Below are 20,247 nucleotides of genomic sequence, written 5' to 3'. Positions count from 1 at the left end.
ACTAAACGCTCTCTCAATGAATGCCCTCCCTCGCAATTTGTAAACATTTCCTTTTTTAAACCCTCCTTTTAATAAACGCTTCTGCTGAACAGGATATTAAAAAAAATTTAATTAAAACATTTTTCAGTAAAGAATTAGCTCCAATTTACGGCAAGATTACCACTGCAACTTGAGGATTTGTGACATAACTTTAGCATAAACTGTACTAACAATGGTGAGCCAGGTATAATGGATAATAAGGAATCGAAGGAATACAGTAAATTGTAAATTCTTATCATAAACATTTTGTGATAAACAAAATGATAAAAAAAAACAGACCAAAATACTACACTAATAAAACTCCGACAAATTTATACGTCACAAACACGACACAATCACGACAAATTTATACTAACAAACACGACACAATCACGAGTAAATCGATCGGCACTAGCTAAATATACAGAAAAAAGACATAAAAATATATAGTATTAGCTACATAAGGTCACAATACTTAGTGTGATAATTACATAGAAACACCTGGTTCAGCATATTGAAAGTCAGTAACGGAGCCAGATCGTAGATGAGTCGGAGAGAAGGTCATAGACGAAGATCTTGATTGAAGATTTCTGAAGTGAATAAACAGCAACGCGTATTCTGGCTTTTGTAAACAGAAATTACGGAAGTTATCTGAAATAAAAGAATTTCTAAAAAGTCGCGATAAACGAACTTCTATAAAAAGTGGAATTCTTCCACAATTTTTCTTTCCAATTATTGTTAGGCTACATACATTATTGCGCTATTCTTAGAAATTTTAAGAAGCCATCAAATTTTAGATTTTTAATGAAAAAACCTCATTTTTTACAACAGATAATAGTTATCTTACAACAGATAATATTTATCTTACAACAGATAGCGTATTTGCTAGCCTTTGTAACATGTTTCTTTTTCAAATTCTATCCTTCACAGATTAAACACATTCCTCTAATGAATGCTTTTCTAATCAAATTTCCCAAAAAACACGCAAAGAAATACGCTTATTTTAATTGACTATTCTTGAAATGACCGTCGATGACAGCTGTAGCTGTCGAAACGCAGCCTAGAACAATTCATGACATGTTCATGATATGATAATATCTACATTATTCAATGACTGAACAGATAAGTGGTAATATTTTAAAAGAGAAGTACTCCTCGACAGTATAAAACTGCTGAACACTTCATAAATACCTATGGTAACTTTTCCACTGTCCTCAGAGTCGAGCTCTTCGTACATCCTTCTGATGTATACTTCGTGTAAGTCCATAACAGTTGTTAAAAGTTCAGAAAAACTTTCAAATGTAATATAATCATTGCAACTTGAGTCAAATAACTAAAAGTAAATAATGAAAAATAATAGTTACTACTCTTCCACAATACTCACGAAACTTTTAAAGAGTTCGCAGACGACCACGAAAGGAATCTTGAACACGGCCTAGTAGCATGTTACCAACGCACAAATCATCGCTGTTTCAACTTCATCAAAGTTTCGCGTTACGTGAAGCCAGCTAGAATGACTTTATCAGTTTATTCTTTTCACGCAGTTGTTATTGCGAGCGTATTCCATTTTTTGACACCATACAAAGCGCAATTTCAAAATTATAACAGAAAATAAATCTTCTTGACTTTCGTGAGGCCAAATTTCCCGAGTACATATTTTCACGGATTTAACACTTACTCTTAAAATTTTCACCTTTGAATACAGGGGAAAGCTTAATGGGACGCAGGACGCGATATAGAGAATATTTAACACGAATTACATTGAAAGCCATTGAGATATTACTATCTGTGTTAAATGGAGTTGATATCAAGAAACAGCCAAGCAAATATTCTCGAAAAGTTATTGAACTGTCTTTATCCTAAAATAAAGAAAATTAAAAAAAATAAATGAGTTAAATATAATCAAGGAGGTTTAAAAGAGAGGAGATGCATCTTAGTAGTTTCTATTGAAAACATCCAATGCCGATGCAGGTTGCTTTTTTTTAAATCTCGCGCGTAATTTATGAAAGTAACCGTTGATCATTGTTATTTCTGCATAAATTATAAATTACTTTTATAGCGGTAAACTGTTTTTTTGTAATTTGATCGTTTAAAATCGGTTTTTAAACATTTCTGGTGATATATGCATAAAATAAGTAAAAGCAGTCGAACATGAGGGTTATTTTTGGGAAATTATGGTTAATTAAAAATAACAAAAGAAAATAGAAACGCAAAGAAATAAAAGTAAATCAGCACCCAACGAAAAACGCAAATTAAAAGTAGTAAAAAATGATCAATATTTTCTTTTGTTCTATGAAAAAAAGAATAGTCACCGAACACCGATTTTATATCGAAAATTTAATAATTTTGAAGAAAAAAATATATACCAATATGCAACCCCTTCTGCAGCAATATTGTTAAACAGTTTCAATCGCTGTATTAGGAGGGAACATACAGAAATATCTACAAGATATAAAATTATATCATATCTATACAATTTACACAATACAAGCGCCAAATACCAGCTGAATCGTTTTGCAAGTAGAGAAAAAAAACTTTACCAGCATTAATTCTTATAGTTCAACAGAACCATGTGTTTTATTTATGCTTGGGTGGTTAAAACGCTTGTCTCACACTCGGCATACAAAAATACAACAAAAGCGGCGCAAACAGAAGAAAGTTGAATAGAATTTAAATGGACGTTGCTTAGGTATCTCCTTCTCTTTTTAAACCTCCTTAATATAACAGACATCGATCTTGCGTTTTAAAAGTATCATCAACAGTGTTTGTGTGTTTCCTACGATTTCCCACGAGGCTTAACATCTATGGTGGCCCATCGTTGCCATAAGGAAATTTTTTCATTTTTTAAAAAATATTTCAATTCAGTTTTAAAGTTAAAATAATTGAAATTAAAAACGAAATAAAACATAAATCAAACATAAAGTATAACTGAAAAAAAAAATACAACTGAAACAATACTCACATTAGAACGCAAAAGAAATTTTAATTTAAAAAAGTCTGTGACCCATACTTGCCATTCGGTTACCGGACAATTCTCCCACAAAATATAAACACAAACAAACATGGCGTCCAGGCGAATTCGTAACGACGCGTGGAAAGATGATGAATCTTTAAAAAGTGCGCTATGTTTACATGTCGGGCAAAATCTTACCAAAAGAAATTTTGGATTTTATGGGAAAGAACTTTCCACAATACGCTTGGAGTGCAAGAAGTCTTGACAGACGTTTGAGATATTTTAGCGTATATTATATTGACAAAACAGTAACAGTGATACAGGTTCAAGATGCTGTGCAACTAGTATTGAATGGACCTAGTGAGCTTTTGGGTTATAGAACCATGCACCAAAAATTAAGACAAACACACGATCTCCGTGTACCTAGAGCAATGTATGAAGCGGACCCCGCAGCTATGGAAAATCGTTGGCCATGTACCAAAAAGAAAAAGGAAAAGGGAAACTTCGTATCAGGCCTAATTGGGTTTATTCTTTAGACGGCCACGACAAACACATGGGCTATCAGAACAGTACGTATCCAATAGCAGTATATGGGTCGATCGACACATGCAGCCGTAAAATCATGTGGCTCAAAGTGTGGAGCAGTAACAGTAACCCTAAGCTGGTAGCCAGATTTAGAACACTTCTTCGAAACAAATGTAATTGCAAAGTTTATCAGAGTAGATAAAGGTTCTGAAACTGGACATATGGCTGCAATGCATGCATTCCTAAATCAAAACGATATGGAATATCCTACGTCATGTATGGTCCGTCGACATCAAATCAGGTATAATTTATATATATATATATCAATTTTTTTCTTTGGGCATGATTTTTATGAGGAAATTTCCAGACTAATATGTGCAATGATGTGTTTTGTAACAAGTATATATATAGATTTGATTCATTTTAATTTAATTACTTTCAGATTGAGAGATGGTGGAAGGAACTACACGAGCGCTTAGAAAAACACTTCAAGGTTCGGCTTTGTTGGTTGAAAGATCATGGTTACTACGAATCCAAGAACCAATTGCACAGTTATATAAAAGAATTTTGCTATTCCAGGGAAGTTGTCTATATTTCGTGCATTTTTTTAAAGAAAATGATCTTTATTCAGGGATATTCTTGCATATGTCATGATTCCCCTATTTTAAAAGGAAGCAGACACTTTCGTGAGGATTTGGAATAGCCATAGGATCCATGCGCAAGAGAATACCTTATTGCCGGATGGTATACCAAATCATATTCATGCTTTTCCTGGAAAATACAGGTTAAATGAATGTGGTATGTAGTATACTGACATCAATAAGCTAGCTTATTGGAAAATTTTAACTCATACACAGTAACAGAACATGAACTTATATACTTATATAACTTAACTTGTAAAAGATGTCCCACAGTCATATATATATATAAATCAACATTGATTTTGCAAAGTTACAAATATACATACAAACAGAACATGAGGGGGATTTTCAATATGTTTTTTTTTCATCATAGGTAAAATAGTGTCAACTTCAGAAATCTTTGAGGCAGCCAAACCATCGGATATCTTTACAGAAGATGTTGACTTCGTTTCCCTTAGGGTAAAAGAGAAATGTGATAAACTGGTGTTGCAATACACTGGAGAAGCGTCTGATTTCACTGAAATATTCCCTTTTTTGCAAAACAAATATAATAACTAAAGTTTATATGTTAGTGAACAGAAAATAAATGGAACTTATGATAACTGTTCTAAACAATAAATTTGAACAAATGTAACAAACAGTGGAGATGTTTCTTGAACTACTGAGGATCACTGAGTTCTTTTAGATTCATCATCTTGCACCACTTATTGCATTTATGTTGATCAACAAAGGTGCTAATAGCAGATACTGAGCAGTTCCCAACACAAAAGTAAACATTTTCATCTGATGTATCACGCAAATCAACAGTGGAAATTTCTGGATCAAAGAGAGAGTATTCAGATCCCTGTAAATCAAGAACCATCAACTTCTTATTTGAACGGTCATAAGTGTAATGAGTAATGTTTCAGCTTTGGCTTAACACCTCATCAGTTCGATTATGCGCAATATTTCCATCATTGTTTACATATTTAGAGAAATCACCATGTATAAACTTCTCAATAGTAACACATTCACCAGGCTGAATAGTCTATCCAAAATATAACTTCGTGAATGAGAACATTTTCCCATATTCCTTTGGGCATTTCTGTTCAAACTTAAGGGTGAAATTTCGGGTTAATGAATGCATTTGTACCACTTTTCGAGAGTGCTCTTCAATTGAATTAAAAGTTTCATTTAATGATTGGACTATCTCACCCTATTTGTACTTTTTTATAACAAATTTTCCATACATATTTTAAATACCAATGGCATGGAAAACATTTCGAAAAGTTCCTTCGGCAAAAGGATCTTTATCAATGGAAAATATGGCCTCAAAAGGATCTAAACAGCCACGTGTTCGAATCGAAAACTGCTCAACTTTAATGTTGATCATATTTTTTTTTTGGTATTATTAATTTTCCAAAACCAAGTAGACTGTTGACAGGCACAGATGCTGCACATTTATTATTTGAACTCAAACTAGTTGATGGTGGTAAGGCACTAGTGACAGACGACGGTCGGGTTGAGTTCAAAGAAGAGGGACGTGTTGACATCATGTTCCTACATGTTCGTTTCCGTGATGGGGCAGGTGCATGACTATCACCTTCATTAATCTTTTTCAATGATGCTCGTCCTGAAGATTCAACAAATCTTACATGTAACAGATTAAAGTTCTTGATTTGCGATAACTCTGTGTAGGAAGGCCCCCGTTCACCAGCCAAAATATCACATTCCATGCCTGTAACATCAAAGTGCTCTACACATGCTCTCTTAATATTAGCTAAGCTCATCTCATCATCATTAAATTTAACCATAGTCGGCTATATTTTTGGTATTTACCTTCCACATTCGGTGACAAGCGCTGAACTGTCAGATATTCCAAGCTTGTTGAGCATTTGTCAAGTTTTTTTCCCAGTATTTTTTCCTTAATTTGTCCCAAAAACTTTTGGAAATTGTTTGTTTCTTGCTGTTGTGCGCCATTTCTGTTTTTTTTTGTGGCAATAAATACACGGTAACCGAATTGCAATGGCAACAGTGGGCCACGGCGATTCGTTTCAGTTTTGTTTTTAATCACATCAATATTATTTTGGGTTCCATAATGTATCTTATTTCAGTTCTATTTTCCAAATAAAACTGATATTAAACATAAAAGAAAAGAAAAGAAATAGAATAACAAAAAAAAAATCCTTATGGCAACGATGGGCCACCATAAACATTCCTGACCTTCCATGACAAATTTACTTTCTTTAAATATAAAAAAATAAAAATCTGAAAATCAGTCTGAAATAAAAATCAGTCTGATATAAAAGTCTGAAATCAGAAAAAAATGCATAATACTTACTATATCGTATATTCTAAAAATTGTTTTAATTTCTTCAGTTGGTGGCAAATTTAAATAGTCACAAAATTCTTCTAAACTTATAACACCGTCGCAATTTTGATCAATTTTCGCGAATTTTCTGAAATATTCTATCATGCAATCACAATTCATCCTAAAATTACGACACACGATATTTTCATTCGAAGCACTTTTTTCTCGATAACACAAATAAACTGTATCCTACACGCTTTTTTAATAAGAATATAGCAAAATGACCTCAAGAGTATCATCTTCAGGCATATTGAGGGTAATTACATGCTTTCCGGCTGTAGCCAAGTTAAGAATATTTTTAAGAATATTTGAGGCTGAGATTTGTCAAAAAGTTAAGAATACTGAGGCTGAAACGAAAAAACACTATTTTTATAAAAAAAACCGTGTAGTTGATAAAACGAGACAACTTAAGATGATTTGTTTCACAAAAGGTTTTCTTAAAGAATATCAGTGCTTCACTTGTTGCTTAAAGTTCTTAGACTTTCTATAAACACACTAAGTAGGAACCATTATTTGTTGAAAATTCTAGAAAGTTATCCTTGAAACGTTTTCTTTATTTTAATACATTGAACTTTTCCTAAAAGAATTTACAGAGAATTCGTCGAGATTTTGTTAAACTAAAAAATGCAACCTACCCGATCATAGGACTTAATTTATAATATTCAACCAACCCAGCTTGCATTGGCAGGCCCAACTTTTTCGCCTCCGTCATCAGTCGACAATCTTCGTATGAATGATCGGTAACAGGTACTCCACCAACACTGAACATGCACAAAAATACCTCCTTTTTATTTCCATTTAATGACAAGCTTGTGAAAACTATCTATTAAATATATGCCGAAATTACACTGGGGAGCCACTATTTTCTCTACTACAAATGACTGGGGGTGGGGTCTAAAGCATAACATATGCATAGTTATTCGTAGTTATTATGTTTAGTCATTCTACCTCTTGTTCCTAAAAACGTATACGCCTCATTGACCCCTAAGGCGTTCTGGCTGACTCAGCCTGCTTCTCACGAGCTTTCTTGTATATGACAGTATAATTTTTTCTATCGCATGCTAAACAATCCACTTACCTTGCCATGTAAGCACGAACGTTTCTTGCATACAAGAACGCATCTTCTTTTTCCTAAGTATTACCAAAATATAACAAGTTACATTAATTTTTTATTGAATAAAGGAAGATGAATAAGATTGCTACAAACCTCTTTAGATGGTTTGTACACTGGAAGAATCTAAACAAACATGTAAGAAAATAAATAGGTTTTAGTTTTCCGCAGAATTTTGTTATTCAAGGTGCATCTTTTGTGAGAAGGTTCAAAGTTCCCTTTTTTAAGGATTTATTGTCAACATTTCCAACGCAAAAAAGGTGGAAATAATGGAATGGAAGCGAAAAAATATTGGGTGATCTACTTTGTGCAAGAAAAACAAATCGATAGATTTTTCGAACGTTTTTCATTTTCGGACAAATGTGAGTCAGTAAGTTTAACTATAAAATACTCGCTGTCTGCATGTCTGTCTTTAAGCCAATTTGAAAAGCGGAGGGTTTTCGTTTAAAAGCGTCAATGTAATTGCACCTAATCATTATAGCCAAAACCCCCGTTTAAGGAAATTGCGTTACTTTGTGTAAACAGGCGACAAATATGCACGAAATAACGATGCGAGAAATATGTACAACAGGCGATTCACGATGGAGCTTGCAACAGGCTAACGGCGAGTTGTCAGAATTTTATTGCGTTTGCTTTTTGTAATGTCCGAACTTTTTAATTATCTTAAAAATCCAAAATTTACTTAATGATGTGTGTTTTAGTCCTTATTTTTAAATTAAATAAATAAATAGATAAATTTAAATAAATAATAATTTAAGAAACAAGGGATTTAATAAAGCCTTGGTAGCAATTGAGCGAGAGTTTGAAGCAGAAGGCACCAGATGTGCCTTCTGCTTCAAACAGTTTAAGACTAGACATGTTTTTTATTAGATATTTTATTATTTTTGTCGCCAATCTCTGAAATTATGTCCGCAAATTAATGTTTGAAAAATTCTTATCAACCATTTTCGCAGTTAATAGATCAGATAAACGAGTTACAAACATTAAACTCCCTGGCATAAATCATACCATCAAATGGACGACACAACAAAATGCACAGAGAAATATTATTCTTTACCTCAATCTCCATATTATTTTTGATTCGAGACATCATTATACACAGAAGGGGAAGCCTATAAAGTTATTTGATAGGATTGATAACGATAGAGATGTATAAGAAACAAAAAACAAAAAAATAAATATACCTAATTTAGACTTTTTTTTCTGCATAGAGTACGCCCTTTGGCAAAATTTTCTTAAATGCAAAAGCCTTGGGCTCATGGATAAAGCCTACAGCAGTGACACACGTGGAAATCTTTTAACCTATTGTGTTAGCAAAGTCACCAGTGGACACAAGATGGTATACGAAGTACTTACACACCGAGTCCAATCCAGCTCCATGTCGCATAATCCTATCGTTTATAAAATATATTAAAATATATAAATACTGATAAAATAAAAATAATCACCGCAAAAAGAAAAAATGTTCACTTACTAATTTATCTTTAAACTTTACAAGAAGAGGTTGGACAGGAACACCAGGGTAAAATGCTCCTACAAAATATATTTATTTCAAATTAGTTTGATCTACCAAACATAAACAACATTATATAGACGGAAGTATCAAACTTTAATTCAAAGGACAATTATCGCTAAGCACTACAATATTGCATTATTATAACATTAAAACTGTTTGGAACAGTTTGTAAGGATATATTTACCTGGCTTGAATGTAATAAAGCATTTTCTATTTGTGCACGTTCCTGAAATAATTGCAATAACTTCCCGTTAAATATTTGTCATCCAAATAAATAACAAAATAAAAATGTCTGCTAAACACAATCCGGCAGTGCTATCACCAACATGCACCAGTTATATTTCAATTATTGCGATATCTTGCACTTCAATTCGTGATAAACCGTATGAAATACACGACAAACCTTCTGGAAAGATAATAATAGGAGGCCAATTTCCTTCTTTGGCACGTCGTTTTATCTCTTTCACTACTTTTGTTTTAGAGTCACGATCTGCTCTGCTAACTGCCACTGGCTGAATAATACGCACACAGCCTAATAATCAAGATCATAAATTTAATATTCTAGTTTATGTGTACATATTGATATTATCTTAGCATGCTTATTAAACAAATAAGTGTAGTAGCAGCACGGCTGTGGTAAAAACGAACAAACATTTTAAAGTCAAGGATTCTTCTGAACATTCAGGAAATTTCCCTCTGTAATAATTTTGTACATCTGTATATAAGTTATTCACGTGTTTATAACAAGTGCTCCGTCTTCTGCCATCAAGAAACATCTTTTTTTTGTAGTTTAGCTTCCTTTAATTATTTTAGTGTCACCACACCAGCTCCCTAAAATTTTCTTTTAGAAATTAAGAAAGCATTAGAAAATAACTGTACATCATAAAATTACGTCATTTGCAGAATATCTTTTTAAAAACTTGTAATTATTGCTCTGAGAATATTGTAAAAGTGTTGATAATTAACATGATTAGTTTATTTATATCTTGCGCGTATATTAAAAAATATTTCTATCGCTGATGATGAAACTTTAATAAAATTAACTTAAGCTAACGACACAAGACACCTTTTTCAGGCAACAAACTTAATATGTATTACTATTGCCTTCAACTGTTAACTTTTGTCGCCAGTGTAGCTTTTGTTGACCAAAATCGAATATTTGATTTTGTACTTGTTACTGGTAACAAAAAAATGTTACTGATAACAAAAACCATGTTACTAAAAATTTCTTGTTGTCGCCACTTTCTTTAACAAATCTGAGTCAATATTTTTGTATTCAGCCAATCAAAATGCAGTTAAAGTTATAACGATTTTTTTTCTCGTTGTGATGGAATGTTACCTGTTGCACGATAAATTTATTGGATGATTGTAAAACAATTGAATTTGTTACTATCGCCTGAAAATATTGCCTCGTGTTGACCGATCAGCAACAGGCAAAATGATCACCTTGTAAAAACCAAGATGGCGGAAGGAAGTGAAGTCGTATGAGCACAGAAAGATAATTTTTATTTTATAATTGTTTTCCTTCCCCTACGAGGTCACATTAGTGTCCCATCCGATCTTGTTCTCTTTTTTACAAACTTAAATAGTAACCACTTAGAACTTAATTGTCAAGGCTTGTTTTGTGAATTCTCTGATTATTACATAGAAAAGCTGACAAGTTTGATTTTTTTATTCATAAAAGATATAGTGAGGGCTGCTGTGTCCTTCGTGTGCACATGCGTGTTAAAAGTGATTATTTGATCTGAAGTTGTTCTTTAGGTCAGAAATAAGCAAAAAAATATGGGTGCCAAAAATTTTGGTCCCACGGGACCAAATTAGGTGACGTCATCACTTTCACGGTCAGTAATAAAACAATTTCAAAATTAGATGTTATATTATATATGGTTGGAAGGAGGAGATCAAGGGGTTCAATAAAAATGTAAAAACCATACTGAAAATGTATCGTTCGTTAGATATTAACATTTAAAGTTTGTATAAAATACAGACCGTTAATTTACTGACTGAGCTTAAAAATGACTATAACTTGGTTATTTGTGCTCTTTTTTTGTGCTCAATTTTGGCAAGGAGTTATGTCGCCTTGGTATCTTTCTGTTTATTTGAAATTTAATTTTCAAATCACTGCAGGAGATAAATCACAGACCAATAATTTACAGACCGCGGTGAGAATTCAATGGGTTTTTTGTTTCGGAAATTAGGACGCCAATTTTATTAGGCATTCCGAAAAATAAACTTTATATGCTTAAATTACTAAGCATATAAAGCATAAAAAGGTTTTTAATAAAACATAAACAACACATTTTTCATGTTATAATGGCATGAATTAAAACAAAATATTTTGGTATTTTATCACCCCATGGTTGTCACTGAAACACTATAACTATAAATACATACTCCCAATTAAAAAAGCAGAGAGGTTTTCTATTCTTGAGACAGCAGAAACGAGTCCCAATTTTCTTCCAAATGCTAAGCCATCAATAAATGTGGAGTGTGGGGCACATACAACAACTGGTGCTTCCTCTGGACCAGCTAGTTTGCCTTTAACTGTTATATGATGAAAACCACATGCATAGGCACAACATCTAGCAAAAAACCACATGATTTGTTGACCAAACCTGTTGTAAGATAAATATTTGTTTAAATTAAATCTGTGATGCATTTGAAAGATTTATTAGCTGAATCATTGCTTATCAGTATTTAAAGCCAAGTTTTTCAATGATAAGTATTTTTATAATGTGTTAATTCTTCCTAGACATGTCAGATTTTAATTTCCCCTGACGCTTTTTTAAAATCACACAACCTGGAAAAAGGCACTATTATGTCATGAATATACCTCCGAAATCCAGTCATAGGGACAGGTGGGCTTGACTCTTTAAACCCAATAAGAAATAACTTCGCTATCAATCCACCAAAAATAAATGAAAGAAGAAGTAAAGTCATTCGAATGGGGATTAAAAAGCACAATAGCACCATCTGAAAAAAAGAAAGTTATTGTAATTTATATGCAATCATAAACTACAAGTACAAATGTAGAAACAAAAGAATTTCTCACGAATCCTATTTTCATATTCACAAACTTAATGTAAAATCAATTTATCTATACCTGAACTATATCAAATGTATTCATCTTTAAGTTAGATATAAATGGGTTATAAACTGCAGGTTTTTCAGCAGCTGTGACAAGATCAGGAATAAGGGTTTGAATGTTTTTCTCCAGTTCTTCTAGTGTCATAGTATCCTTGACCTCTGTCTTCGCCATTTTTATAGCATATGATATAATCTAAGAAATTTAAAATACAATTGTATACACATTGATGCTTAAAGATGTGTGTTGTCAGCTAAGCTTTCAAATTTTGTATTTATTTTTTATTATCATTTTATAGGGAAACAAAAATCATTTTTCGTTCTTGTTTGTGCTATAAGTATTAAGAAAAGCGTAAGAAACCAAACACAAGTTACTTGGTTTGTTTTTCTCATTCAAAATTGTTGTACTACTCTCAGCAACTTCAATTCTTTCTTATGAAAACATGGACAGGTGCAATTGCATTTAAGACATGACCCTTTTAGTATGCTTTATTTATAAGCAGAAATAAATTTGCGTAGACAGTTCTTCAAGTTTACAAGTAAATCTTTTAAAAAGGTTGAATGTTTGATCAGAGAAATACACAGACATAAATTTCACAGTATCCTATCCTTGAAAAAGGATAACTTAAATTGTCATTATATATAAATAGTGTGAATAGGAAGTGTTTATTTATTATTATTTTTTTTTTTACCTAATTTTGGTAATTACGATTTTAAGGTCAAAAGGGTACCAGAGTTGCTGCCAGGAAAGCACAGATGAGGATATGCTGTTTGGTAACTTAGCTACTAACATATGTGACACATTTTGACAGAGATGTAAGCAAACGCATAGTGAATAAGCAGGCTTAAGAAAACCAATAAAAAAACATCGTTCATGAATATGTGTACACATAATCCAATCAATATCGAAAAATACATTCTATGCTTCTATTTCAAAAGTTCAAATTATTGCACAGCAATGCGAAGATGTTTTAATTCCGAAGCTCAAGGTGATGTTGTGAAAACAAAACAAAAAGATAGCATAGACATCACCTTCAGAAGACAATAAATTGAAAGATTTTCAGCCAGCTCATACAAATACTTGTCATACTGATGCCACTGATATGGTATCACAAATCAACAAAATATATACAATCAAGTTGCCTTTCGATCTATAATGGCAACGACCATAAGCAAAATTGCTTCTGCTTTGAGAATGAAGATTGGATTTTAAAAAATGTGAAAATTTTGATGTCGTGTTGTTTTCTACAATGGCCACTATGGCTCACTTCTCTTCTTAATAAAAAAAATTCTGTTCTCAATGAAGACTGTGTTGTTCTTAGTAATTAATAATGGTCAAACATTTTGATGTGTATATTATGAAGGACCTTAGATACAACTACATTGTAGTATTCTATAAGATATTTTAAGATAAGAAACCTGCTATCATAGTTAGTAATTATTAAAATAAAATACGTAGTTAGCCAGTACTTCTAGCAAAAAGTGAAAAAAAAATTGCGAATCAGATTTTTTAATTTAGTTGTAAAGAGAAAGTTTCGGGCCACATGTAGTGAGGTGTAAAGCGTCAAAATACAGAGAAAAGTGTTTTTAATATATATATATATATATATATATATATATATATATATATATATATATATATATATATATATATATATATATATATATATATATATATATATATATATATATATATATATATATATATATATATATATATATATATATATATATATATATATATATATATATATATATATATATATATATATATATATATATATATATATATATATATATATATATATATATATATATATATATATATATATATATATAGCCTATATAAGCGTCAAAATACAGAGAAAAGTGTTTTTAAATTATATATATATATATATATATATATATATATATATATATATATATATATATATATATATATATATATATATATATATATAGGTTTTTTGTTAGTTCTCCTTTAAAGCATAGGTTAACTAAGCCCTTACATTTTAGCACTTCAATACTAATAACAAGGGTTTAAAGTCCAACATCCCCATTACGATAAAGAAGTCAAATTAGTATGCTAATTCTGAAACCACAAATGTGTAATTTATAAGCTTTAAATACTGCCAAAAATTACCCTTGTCTCACTTGAAAAAAAGAATAGGGTAAGACACCCCTTTCAATATAGGTCAACTTTGAGCCTAGTTATCGTTATTTTTACAGTTATTAAAAAAATAAGGTAGACTCAATAACTGGAGACATATATCCTGTATATATGCCAGCATCTTCACCACTTTTGATAAACAACTTGAAAATTCATGTTTCCTTAGAATAAACCAGCTACTCATATCATCATATTTAAAGCTTGCTAGTATATAACACCAATAATAAAAAGTGATAATAAAATGAGGAAGTGGGTCTCATTCTTAAATTTCAATAAAATGGAGGGGTCATTATAAAATGATTTTAGGGGTGAAAAATTCGAAAAAGTGCAATTTGGACCCCTCCCCTACAATTAAGCACAAAAGAGTACACATGTAAACCAACTCTAAATAAAGAAATAATAAATAAAAATAATAATAAATAATAATAAATAATAATAATAATAAATAATAATGAAAAGTCTATCTATACCACTGTCTATAATGTATTTTCCTAACACTGTACATTATAATGTCTTGAATGAAAATTTTCAGGGGGTAACACTATTACATTAATAACTTCAAAACTGCTATAAAAACAAATTACTTGTACTTGTCTCATATAACTGTACTTTTGTAAACAATTACCATTGCAAACAAAAACATTCCACTACCTAAACGTTTTTTTTAGAATCACACTAATTTTTAAATACATATTTTACCCCTTGAAATTTAAAAATTTAAAACTTTGAAATCCCTGTATCTCTTGAGTTCCTCATTTTCAAAATATAGTTTTTATATATTGTTCACTTTTATTTGTTATATCTGCTGAAAAAGAAAAAAATCCAAAATTACAACTTTGATATTTTACTGACACCCAGATATGGAAAAAAATGACACCTAGTATTTTTTGTATTTAAATCAACCAAAACCCAGATTCCAATCAAAATTTTGCTTTTAACAAGTCCTTGCACACGAAGAACATAGTGACCCCCACCTAATTCAAAACAAAAGAGCATATTTATAAAAAAAATTATTAATTACCTGCGTGCAACTGCCAAACAGGACTGTTTATCACATTTTTTAATTGTGGTAGAACGATGTGGAAGAGCGTGGGAGTATATGAAAGATTTTACCTGCTAAAAATACTTTCATGCACAAAGAAAAAGTTATGCTGCAAAAGTTATTCCTAAAGTTTTGTTTAGAAAAAAAGATCAAAATAAAATATTTAAAAGGATAATATTTAATTTTGCAAGTTTATTAAACAAAAAACATGCGCATAAATAACTTTTTTTATTGTTTTAGATGGTCTTTAATAGCAGATTGTTGTGTTGACAACGATTGCTTACCTGTTAATAGTGAACACCCGAAAGGTTGTCAATACATTGTATTTATTTTTTTGTTCAAGCTTTGATTTATTTTATTTTGTTATGTCTTGGCATTCCATTTGTTTTTTATTTAATAATTAAAAAGAATATTTATGGTTAACATTATTTTAAACATAACATTTTAAAAAAATAAAAAACAAAACTTAAAAATCATAAAATTAACCCCTGCACACTTTGGCACATGCTCCTTTGTTAAGTGGAACGCAATGGCAGCATGCTTGGTGGACGATCTAATGTAATGGTGGCCTTTTTGAAGTTTTGTAGGTCGTTTTTTAACCTTTTTGTTTTTTGAAAGCTTTGTCAAGGTTTGAATTGAAATGTACAGTCAGTTCACAAAAATTTTAATTCTGTAACGAAGTAAACCACCTTCTAGATGTGGTCTGGGAACACTGTAGATAGATGTGCATATTTTACATGGCAAGCCTCACAAATATCGAGGGGTATACCCTGTCTATTATTTCCAGGAGGGGCCATGGCTTTGGTGGGGAGTCCTGGAGTATTTAATGCTCTCTTTGAGCTACGCAAATTCAATTAGGGTCAGCGCTCTGCCAGACAACTCCGTGTAACATCCAAGGCCCACACAATGCGCCATCTCCCCAATTTCCCTCACATGGCTTGGGTTAACCGGGGGCTATGATAATATTTAATTGCCTATATTGAATCGCCATCAAGGGAAAACGAACCACAGTCTCCCGCACAAAATACGAGATAACCACTAAACTATGGTGCCAATTACCATTATTGATTACTTGTTCATTAATAACTTGTTTTTCACAAGATCTTGTAATTTTTTCGTGACCTTATTAGCATCTTTTGTTTATTATTTTATTAAAATTTACTTTGCCTTAAAAATAATTGAATTTTTTTTTCTTTCTTTACTTTTTCCATCGACATTATTTTTTGTGTTGGTAGCAAGTAAGGGATGTTTAAACTTGTGAACCCTACACACAAGAACTGAGTGTCTGAGCTAGGGACTCTCTCTAGTCTTTATTGCCAGCTCATATCGAAGGTTAAAACATTTGACAATGAGATTTTCCTGTCAAAAAAACACAAAGACCCCTGTGTAAACCCATGTTTATGGATGCATCATTTACAAGAAAGCCATACAATTTGTTGTAAAAATGTCCAACTTCAATTCTGCTAGAAGAGGTTTCTATGACTTCTTTACACCAAACTGCTGTTGTACTCTTGGGAGTTTCAATGCTCATGAAATTAACTTTTGGGCAAACCATCAATATCCAGAAATAAGCCGTATTCATAACTCTTCTTCTATAACTGCTGCATCTGTACTATCTGTGAACAAACTATAATAAATCACTTTGGAAAATCTTTCAACAAACTCCTTCACCCCATTCTTAAATTGTAAGTTTAGGAGGTCTTATAATAGCTAAACGGTCTTTTCTGTTTTACTAAATTGTAGGCCGTGTTGAAACATACCATCAAAACCTCAAAATCAAAAACAGATTGAAAACTATGTTTTTACCCAATTAAAAAAAAATTCCACAAAATATAATTGCTGAATAATTGTTTTCAGCATTTCTATTTAACCGAAGTTGCGATAAAGTTTTTTTTGAAAAGGGTATTATACCTATAGATGAATCCAGTGTGAGGTTGTTTACTTTTCAGCTGTAAGCTCTTTGGCTCTGGCATTTGCGTGGCAGGAAATGCTAGAATTTGGTGAAGGAGGTCTTATCCTGTGGATTTCTTCTTTTGGAAACATTGTTTGAGGTTTTAAACTATTATTGAGTGTAGATCAATGGCTTTTGATTTATTTAATTTCATTAAAGTTCTAACAATGCCTTTGTGTGGCGAAATGGAAATTACCTTGCTTCACTTAGTGCCACCATCATATTCCTACCACTCAGATGTCAGAGCCAAAAGAGCTTACTGTTAAGAATGTAAACAACAAAATTCATCTATTTGGATGTGCGACATTCTGGTTTACCTTTACTAATAAGCGTTCAGCCCAGAGTAACATTCATTTTTGAACTTTCACCTGCAAAAAACGTGTTGTAAACTGTGTTTTATTTCAGCTAAAGTTGTAAGATAGTTATTTTTTATGAAATATATTTAGTGTTGTGTGCGCTTCTCACTCGATTTACAACATATTGTTTGCCCCCAGATGTCATAAGTATATAAGTTAAGTAAAGTGTTTATTTCTCAATAATACCAGATTACACAAAATTATACTAAAGTTGATAGACTAAGACATAAAATAAGGTATTATGAAGGAAACAGTGAGAAATAGCTAAAAGTTAGTATTGAATCAGCATCACCGGAAAAACAAAATGTTAAGGGGGAAGTTAGAATGAGGAGGCACAATGAATTAAACTGACATCAACATAAGGGGTGGAGCAGCACATAAGACAATAGAACAACACATGACAAGACAGAACATCACAAACGGTATACAGACATAAGACAATGCCATTTCTTACCAAACCTAACGAGAAAGTAGCGATTTTGTAATATGATTATTGGGTATTACCTAGAGCACTGTTCAAGAGGAATTTCTATCTACAACATACAAGTTGAAGGATTTCATTCCAGTCTTTTGCCACTTTAGTTCTTATAAATAATGCCAATGATGACATCTGGGAGCAAACAATACACTCACCTAAATTTATTATATGACTTGCAAAGAATAAATGTTTTAGGGCTAAACTATAGAATACCCCCGTAAAGAAATTGAGACTATAAAACTTTGCAACGCAGCAACGCAATAATAAAAAAAATAAACTAACAAATATAGTGGCAGCAACGCAGCTACGCACGCAGCTACGCAAAGCTCACTATTTCTAGATTAACACACAGTTGGTCAGTTAAACTGAAGTAAAATATCAACAAACATACCAAGTTGGTTTGTTACACTAAACATTTCGCAATATAACGACTTCATTTTCATGATTCTATAGTTTAGCCTCATAGTGTATACATTCGTAATGACAAATTTTTCGTTCTTTAAATAGTTTACTTATTCATTTAATATTTTTGGTTATTAAAAAACATTTATATAATGTTATATGTTTTTTTAAACTGGTTTAATTTTAAAAACGAAGCTTTTGCTCAGATCCCTCTGAACTATATCTAAAACCATTTTCAACTATTTTGCGTAGATGAGCATCTAGCTACGTTGCTGTATTGCTGAGTTGCTGCGTAGCTGACAGTTAGGGAAATCCTCTTAATTAAGCTGTACAGCTTAATTTGGATGTCAGCTTAATTAGGATGTATCATACAGCTTAATTAGGTGACATACATCTAAATTAGGAGGTAGAAAACGTTTTTCCCTGATTTCTCGAAAAATGTAAATTTTAGCAGAATCACCGCTGCAGCTCTTTCATCATCAGTTTGACCACTACGTTATAAAAAAAGAATGGTATCTCCAGAACCCCAGGTTTAAAAGATATGGATAAAGAATGCTAGAAGTCGTGAGCCCGGCGTCAAATAACGCGCCGGTCATGTAGTTTCATTTTAACTTGTTCGAATTCATAATGGGAGCAACCCAAGTCTGGTGTAAATTGAAACAACGGTTCATCGTAGCGATAGTCTATTTAAGCTGTACTGCATCCTAGTTAGGATGGACATCACGTGATACAGCCTATTTAAGCGGACATTTTTAAAACTTCAAATTTAGCGGATCTCCGGGGTGCTACAAAAAAACTAATGTATTGGAGATGTTTATATGCACGTAAATATTGGATTTGTTGAGTTAGATAGATGCTAAAATTCAGTTAAATGTGTGTTTTTGACACTCAAAGTTTTGTGCATCTTAATTAAGCTTTAAACCCCCTATTTAGACTGTATGATACATCCTAATTAAGCTGACATCCAAATTAAGCTGTACAGCTTAATTAGGAGGATTTCCCTGACTGGCTGAGCATCTATGTTGTTGTATTGCTGAGTAGTAGATGCGTTGCTGCGTAGCTGAGCATCTACGTTGCTGTATTGCTGAGTAGGTGCGTTGTTGCGTTGCTGAGTTACATAGTTTTAATTTTTTTACGGGGGGCATTCTATAGTTGCTTCTGTTTTAGGAACATTTTTGGCCACAGTTTTGCTCCCGAACATGCAATAATCCTGTTGGTTAAAAACCTAGCCACATACTTTTTTGCCAGAAGAATACCTGTACTAAGCCCTTCATCTGAATGTTTGGAACAGTGTAGGGTTTTTGTTAATCCTTCCACAGGGTGTGTTGAACGCCAGGTAAAACACAGTTACATAATGTGGCCTAACTGGGCGTTTGTTTAGACGCCGGGTCCTTCAGCTAGTACGCTATACACGGACGGAGAACCTTTGCAAACATTTGCTAGTTGTTTCTTTGTTGTAATGTAATTATCAGTTATATAGGTGGTATCGTAGGTGTTATCATAACCAAACACCTATACTTCACTTCACGTCTTGCTTTTACTAGACGGCCTTACTAGACGCACCTAATGCGCCATTATAGGTTTTTCAGTTTGAAAATTGTAAACAAAATAAATAAGTAAATAACGCAGAAGCGCTGTTGTGGCAAAAAT

General features: G+C 32.1%; 2 protein-coding genes across 2 annotated transcripts; one reads left to right on the top strand and one right to left on the bottom strand.

Annotated features, from left to right (window-relative positions):
* Nucleotides 1-252: 252 nt before the first annotated feature.
* On the bottom strand, nt 253-20,241 carry LOC130614529 (lysophosphatidylcholine acyltransferase 2-like). The gene is made up of 16 exons (XM_057435953.1): nt 19,854-20,241; nt 12,218-12,394; nt 11,948-12,087; nt 11,509-11,729; nt 9,518-9,646; nt 9,299-9,340; nt 9,073-9,131; nt 8,955-8,989; nt 8,656-8,710; nt 7,695-7,724; nt 7,566-7,618; nt 7,123-7,248; nt 6,458-6,608; nt 1,779-1,877; nt 1,210-1,351; nt 253-669 (listed from the first exon to the last, which is right to left on the bottom strand). Exons 1-16 carry the CDS (start codon nt 19,869-19,871, stop codon nt 506-508), a joined length of 1,641 nt encoding a protein of 546 aa, XP_057291936.1. The 5' UTR covers nt 19,872-20,241; the 3' UTR covers nt 253-505.
* LOC130614530 (uncharacterized) lies at nt 2,742-3,791 on the top strand. The gene has a single exon (XM_057435954.1). The coding sequence runs from the start codon at nt 3,151-3,153 to the stop codon at nt 3,505-3,507; it is 357 nt and encodes a 118-aa protein (XP_057291937.1). The 5' UTR covers nt 2,742-3,150; the 3' UTR covers nt 3,508-3,791.
* Nucleotides 20,242-20,247: the final 6 nt, after the last annotated feature.

Source organism: Hydractinia symbiolongicarpus, chromosome 11 (genome assembly GCF_029227915.1).
Source record: "Hydractinia symbiolongicarpus strain clone_291-10 chromosome 11, HSymV2.1, whole genome shotgun sequence".
Lineage (NCBI taxonomy): Eukaryota > Metazoa > Cnidaria > Hydrozoa > Anthoathecata > Hydractiniidae > Hydractinia > Hydractinia symbiolongicarpus.
The sequence above is the reverse complement of the archived record's forward strand: the minus strand, read 5'-3'. Positions and strand labels throughout refer to the sequence as shown.

What these genes read in the sequence shown, in the direction of transcription:
- LOC130614529 (XM_057435953.1), bottom strand. An exon ending in CTCTGCTTTTTTAATTGGGA is followed by an intron (nt 9,647 to 11,508) that starts GTATGTATTTAT and finishes CTTGATTATTAG; the next exon opens with GCTGTGTGCGTATTATTCAG. An exon ending in TGTACAAACCATCTAAAGAG is followed by an intron (nt 7,619 to 7,694) that starts GTTTGTAGCAAT and finishes GGTAATACTTAG; the next exon opens with GAAAAAGAAGATGCGTTCTT.
- LOC130614530 (XM_057435954.1), top strand. Translation starts at nt 3,151, where the DNA reads ATGTCGGGCAAAATCTTACCAAAAGAAATTTTGGATTTTATGGGAAAG.